This window comes from Pholis gunnellus, assembly GCF_910591455.1.
Source record: "Pholis gunnellus genome assembly, chromosome: 11".
Taxonomy (NCBI): domain Eukaryota; kingdom Metazoa; phylum Chordata; class Actinopteri; order Perciformes; family Pholidae; genus Pholis; species Pholis gunnellus.
Window position 1 is genome coordinate 13,082,574 of NC_136538.1, and position 6,305 is coordinate 13,088,878.

General features: G+C 40.3%; 1 protein-coding gene across 1 annotated transcript; it reads left to right on the forward strand.

Moving 5' to 3' along the window:
• The first annotated feature begins 1,116 nt into the window (after positions 1 to 1,116).
• Positions 1,117 to 4,446, forward strand: cutc (cutC copper transporter homolog (E. coli)). The gene is made up of 9 exons (XM_079168957.1): positions 1,117 to 1,253; positions 1,378 to 1,456; positions 1,688 to 1,747; positions 1,843 to 2,052; positions 3,049 to 3,084; positions 3,255 to 3,388; positions 3,528 to 3,555; positions 3,635 to 3,740; positions 3,852 to 4,446. The coding sequence occupies exons 2-9, from the start codon at positions 1,387 to 1,389 to the stop codon at positions 3,961 to 3,963; spliced, it is 756 nt and encodes a 251-aa protein (XP_079025083.1). The 5' UTR covers positions 1,117 to 1,253; positions 1,378 to 1,386; the 3' UTR covers positions 3,964 to 4,446.
• Positions 4,447 to 6,305: the final 1,859 nt, after the last annotated feature.

A 6,305-nucleotide genomic window follows, 5' to 3' on the forward strand; every position in this document is an offset into this window, starting at 1 on the left:
AGTTTGCCACAAATACCAGGATGTACTGCGTCTGGTCGCATTTTGCAGTACGTAAACCACTGGTGATGTCTGAGATGCCATATTTAATTCTGAGGAGAAAACACTGACTGGACAGATTGTTTTGTATCTCCAATTCTGTGGTCCTGTGGGTCTAACTTCAAAGGGGTCAGATCCAAATATCTCAATCCAGCTTCAAGTCTTTTTTTCACACACAACCACTGAACAAATGGGAGGTATTCACTGAAAATGTAGACGTGCGCACTGAAAACAGGAACACGTGCACTGAAGAGGAGCACGCACACACTGAAATGTTAACACACACTGAAAACAAGCAGCACTGAAAATGTTCACACCGAGCACACAGGAGAGAGCTTCAGTGAGGAGGGGTATCTAAGTGTGTGCTGTAAAATAATTTGGGCATGGCTGGAAGTTGTTGTGGTGTAACAAGTTTGTTGCAACAAGTACATACTTGATCAGGTCAGACCGACCAGTAATGAAACAGTCTCGTCGACCTTTATCTGATACCTGCATAATGATAAAACTGTAGCCTCTGTCTCCCTGTCAGCCACAATCTTTAACCCAAAACTAAACAAACCCTAACCAACAGTTCAACGTTGACCTCCTGACGTCACAACAAGCTGACGAACAAATCAAGATTTTTTTTATTTATTTGTTAGATGGACAACACAATACCTAACAGAAGTAACAGAAATATGCACTACTCAGTATTGGCTAAATGTTTGTTTTTTTAGAGAAGGGACTTTCAAGTGGTTGACGCATGTTTTGTGCCTTAGCGTATCCCGTATGGGCGGTCAGCCTCCTCCTTCGAGTCCAGTAGCGTTGTGTCACCGGTATAGCACCGCCCACTCGCCAGACCATGTGTTTGAAATTCAACTAACCCCGAAAACGCTAAACCGCTGGAGAGATTAAGAAAAGTGCATTCAACAAAAATAATCTTTTAGAAATGTAGAAAGTCTTTTTTAATTTATGTTATAATAATAACAATATTATTGTGTTTACATGACAATTGTCATAAAGTTCATAATGTACACTCCGGTACAGTAGGTGGCGTTATGCACCTTAAACGTTGGTTTGTAGTCCGACAATAAACTAAAAAGAAGAAGAAAAAGAAGGAGGTTTGCTGGGTTTTAACGGGAGAAGTTGGAGCTGAACCGAAACAACATGCACTGACTTCATGTCGCTTCCAATTGACTGATAAGGTCCCATGAATCGATAGGAAGTGGATTGCACAGGTACTTGTTGTGGACGTTTCTCCTTCTGTTAGCGAAAGGATTGTGTACGTTTTAGCCTATTTTTAGCAAACACATTGACGATTGCTAGCTAATCTCTTTCTGTTCCTGACTGTCTGTCTCGCAGGCTGTCGGGATGGCAGAGAGTTTTCTACTGGAGGCGTGTGTGGACTCCGTGGAGTCTGCTGTCAATGCTGAACGAGGAGGTTGGTAATGCGTAGTGAACGCTATGGTGCACATTGTCTATTAAACTCACTTTACTTGCTGAAGAGGTGATGCATGTATTCGTAGGGGGGAGAGGTTGGAGTCAATCATACAACTTGTCTTGTCTGTACTCTGATGAGCTATAAATGGGCGTGCGATGTTAGTTCATTTCTCAAAGGTCACAGACCATAAAGGTACATGGGTGCAGTCTGAGGGTTTGTTTCTCTCCACAGGTGCAGGTCGACTTGAACTGTGTTCTAGTCTTCTGGAGGGAGGACTCACTCCCAGTCAAGGTCCGCTCAGTTCATTTCTGTACAGACAATCATACACAACCCTAAAGAGAGACCAGACAAACACACGCATGCCTTCATTAATTGCTTGGCCACAGGTCTGCTGCAGGTCGTGAAGCAGTATGTCAAAATTCCAGTCTACGTGATGATACGGCCTCGTGGGGGGGACTTCCTGTACTCTGACCAGGAAGTGGAGGTGATGAAGAAGGACATAGTGATGATGAAGAGCCACGGGGCCGACGGACTGGTGCTGGGAGCGCTGACAGAGGACGGGCGGGTGGACGCGGAGCTCTGTATGGAGTTTCTGGGTATTGTCTGCCCGTGCACCTGATCTCATCTAAAACAGCCAAGATTCTCAGTTAACAATGCATGATGCACAGTTCCACAAAAGAAGCAAAGTGGGTGTTTTTATGGCTTAACTTCACCTACTTTCAAGGTGATCAAAAGTTGTTCTTTATACGCCTAGTGTTGCTGGGGTTTTGACCTCTTCAATTCCACTAAATATCCAGTTTACATAACAGAAATGTCCTCGCCATGTTCTTTTTAAAAATCTTGTCAAATCAAAACCCCCTCACTAAAATGCCATTTCAAAATATGACCTTCACACAAGCAAAACAAAGGACCAGTCCTCATGTTTATTTACATGTTTAGGGGCATTATACATGCGGCACTATATGCAAAAGTATTGGATATAAAAAATAACATTTGTCCTCAACATAGCCTGTTGACATGTCATAGTAGGAAAGGCAGAGGTGTGATTAATAATATTAACAATGGCTGTTTTCCATTTAGCTGTTCAAGTTGTAGGCGTCTACAGTACATTTAGGAAAGTTGGCACACTGGGCCCTTTAAATTGAATCTAGGCATTCATGTTATTAGTTCTGCCCACCTCAAGGGAAAGTTACTCAAACACTTGTCTTTTTTTTCTAAATGTTGCGTAATATGCAGTATGTTTTATGTGGCAGCGGTCTATGTTGTATTTATTCCAGATGTCATCCTCCAATAATTAGTCGATATGTTTGCTTGACTTTTTCTATGTTACAGTACGACTTTTACCAGACAATACAATGCAAATCAGAAAGAGAAAATGTTGGAGCAATAATCCATAACAAAGATAGTTGTGTTGGCAGTGGCTCACGAAACGCAGTATGAAGTAAATGTTTTGAGTCTTATAGAGTTTGTGGCACTGAATAAACAACTGGCAACACTAAAGAGGTCAAATATTTACACTGTTTTTATACTGCAACTGACAAGATTTTGTATCATCCCATGTATTTTTCTGACTGTCGTTTTCTGCTTTCCAGCTGCTGCTCAGCCTTTGCCTGTCACCTTCCACCGAGGTAACACTCCTTTCAAATCAAATGTAGATTTAGAGCTTTTGAAAAGAGTCCTTGCAGCTGCCGTCGTCCACAGTAAAAAAGCTATCGCAAAGCCCATGAGAGTGATTCATCAGTGCCTCCACCGCCTCTTTAGCTCATGTTTTTAAATTGATATTTTCATCTGACTGCAGCTTTTGACATGGTTCGTGATCCAACGAATGCCCTGGAGACGCTGGTGTCATTAGGGTTCCAGCGTCTTTTGACAAGTGGCTGTGACAACTCTGCTTTGGAGGGGCTCCCTCTCATTAAACAGCTCATTGATCAGGTATGTATAAGTGTGTATATGTACACATGCGTGCAAGCATATGAAAATGGCAGGGCTCTGTGCTGCTAAGTCGTTGTAGGTGAGAAGCTTGTGTCTCTCTCTTATGTCCCACTCTCCACCTTTTCCTTCCACTCAACAGGCTAAAGGGAGAATTGCCATCATGCCTGGTTAGTACTTCTGCTTTTTTCCGGTAAAATGTATATGTGGTTTCTTTTCAATAATAGTTTATTTATTTTTTTTAAACAGGAGGAGGTATCACTGAGAGGAACCTGCAGAGGATTTTGGAGGGCACGGGGGCTGAAGAGTTTCACTGCTCAGCTCGCTCCAGTAGGGATTCAGCCATGAAGTTCAGGTATGAATGATTTTTCCAATCCTTATTACAAGATTTCGTGCAACTATGAGGAATAAAACGTAAAGATAAATCTTTGTGCTGTTGCTGTCTGTGTAATGTTTCCGTGTGCAGGAACACCTGTGTGACGATGGGAGCTGCTTTCTCTGCACCAGAGTACGGTCTGAAGGTGGCAGATGTGAGCAAGGTCCGCACTCTTAATGCAATAGCCAGAAACACCATGTGAATGGGTCCTTCACAATCATGACAGAAAACAATACCTCAAAAGTGATCATTAGTAATTGTACTGATATGTCAACGTTTACTTTCATTAAAGCCCAGAATAAATAGACATTTCTGAACTTTTTCTCCTTTTTTTTTTGTTTAAATCCCTGATTAATCAGTCCAAATTAGAGCTCAGGGAAAACTTCGCAGCCTTCTGGGAGTATCGCACAATGTAGAGTGATTAATAATTGACATCTATTATTGCACACCTGCATGTTGCCTCAAAAGAAGTCTAATATACACAATAGATTGTAAAATCAGTGCTGCTGTTTTCAGAACAGTGTGTTTTCAAGTGGAGTGACATGGAGATGAACTATATTATTATTTAAATGCACTCCCTGTTCAGTTAACAATAATGCAAAGTTGTGACCTCCTGTACTTTGGTTTTTACAAGGACGACAACATTGGGAGTTTGCTCAGAATTCAATTAAAGACCCAAATATTTGAACAAGTCTGTTCACTTGTGTTTATTGCCAGTGTTGTCAAATGTCTCCTGCATTTGAAACCAGTCTCTTTATTAAATCATCTATGGAAATATGCCACACTAATGCAGACTCATGCTTCATTTAGACTAGTTTTAATTATTGTTCATGAGTTTTAAGAGGTTGGAGAGTCATGTTTCTATCTTCATGTTCACTAATATCTAACCAGACTGTATCGACGTGAGACATTTGAGTTAGTGAACCTGTGATTCATTCAACAACGGGGCGGATCAATTAGACAATCAATGGGGCACTGACATGGCGGAGGCATAATATGACGCCATGTCATCATAATCCGTTTCATATCATCATTTGAATCTTATTTGGATGCAATCATTATTTTTTACAATTATTTTACGTCACAAATGTCAATTTGCCTTGTTAATCTTTGTAAAAAAAGAAACATGATTTTCAACGCTACAGACTCATGTGGCATTACAACGATGTGTTGTAATCTATGCAGCCCAGTAACGTGTTACTATACAGTGAAAGATAAGACACCGTCTGAAGAGCCTTTGATCCCATTCAGGTAAACACCCAGGGGTTGTTTCAACAACCAGGTTTGATGAGTCATCTGAATGACTAAGAAAAATAGGAACTTGGACTGATAAACAGGGTTTATTGGAGCAAAGGTATCCAGTTACTTCACCAAACTTATGTCTTAGGAAAAAAATGTGCTGAGCTATACTAGCTATCTTTTGAGTCAAATAGGGATACCAGTGTATGACAGCTTTGTAGTTCTGTTAATGATGAACGGTCTCTAATTAATTTAGTTGAAAACCAGTTTCATTCATTTGTCTACTCTCTTCTAAATGCATGTAACAGACACCTACTAGATCTACATTAGAATGAATATTAATAGATTAGAAATGATAGTTTAAGTTTATTAGAATAAAACTCATCCTATAAATTGTGTTTCAGGTTTTTTTTTAAACACAGAGCCCAAGGTTGCGTATCCTAATTAGTCCGGCATCCATGGTCTTCTTGAGCCTCTTGCCGAGCTCCGAGCCCGAGGCCAACAGTCTACAAATATTCAATTCATAGAAGACTGAGAAAACAAGCAAATATTCACAATTTAGAAACTGAAACCAGGAATGTTTTGACATTTTGCTTATAAAGTTACATAAACAAATTGTTTATCAAACTTGTTGTCGATTAATTTTCTGCTTATCGACTAACCGGTTCCTCTCTAGTCTTAGCCTATTCTGTATTTCCTTTAAGGGGACCTTTGCCTCTTCTATACAGGATCCTGTGCTAAAATGTCCCAAACTAAGCTTCTCAAGCTGGATAAGAAACTGTTTTCAATCAAGTATTTACAAACATCTCTGGTTTCAAAATGCTAACAGTTGTATAATTATTATTTTTGCCATTTTGTAAAATTCAAATTGCATAATGTTTCTACTCTAACCGCCCTACCTCCTCTTGAAGCTGTGTTCAGGCATTTGCCTTCCCCCTCTACATAGCTTCTCACAGCTTTAGTGGAAGTCCTTGTTAGTATAGTAACTCCACTTCACTATTGGGCAACAAGCATTCAGACTTAGCAGATAGATGCTCGGGGCTAATTGGTATAGAAGGTCATGATTAGCACCATATTTGTTATTCAACTCAATTCATTTTGTGTAGCCCCGAATTACAAATTGCAAATTTGCCCCAGAGTGCTTTACAATCTGTACACATGCAGCATCCTCACATCGGTACAGGAAGAACAAATCCCTTTAACGGGGAGGGAAAAAAAGGAAGAAACCTTTCAAAGGATGGACAGAAGCGCAATAGATGTGTCCAGAATGAACAACATAACAGAGTTACAACAATGCATATGACA

Bases quoted from the DNA above. Each gene is read 5' to 3' on its own strand.
- cutc (XM_079168957.1), top strand. From the start codon at position 1,387: ATGGCAGAGAGTTTTCTACTGGAGGCGTGTGTGGACTCCGTGGAGTCT. The intron at 1,457-1,687 runs GTTGGTAATGCG...TTCTCTCCACAG, and splicing joins TGTCAATGCTGAACGAGGAG to GTGCAGGTCGACTTGAACTG. The intron at 3,389-3,527 runs GTATGTATAAGT...TCCACTCAACAG, and splicing joins TTAAACAGCTCATTGATCAG to GCTAAAGGGAGAATTGCCAT.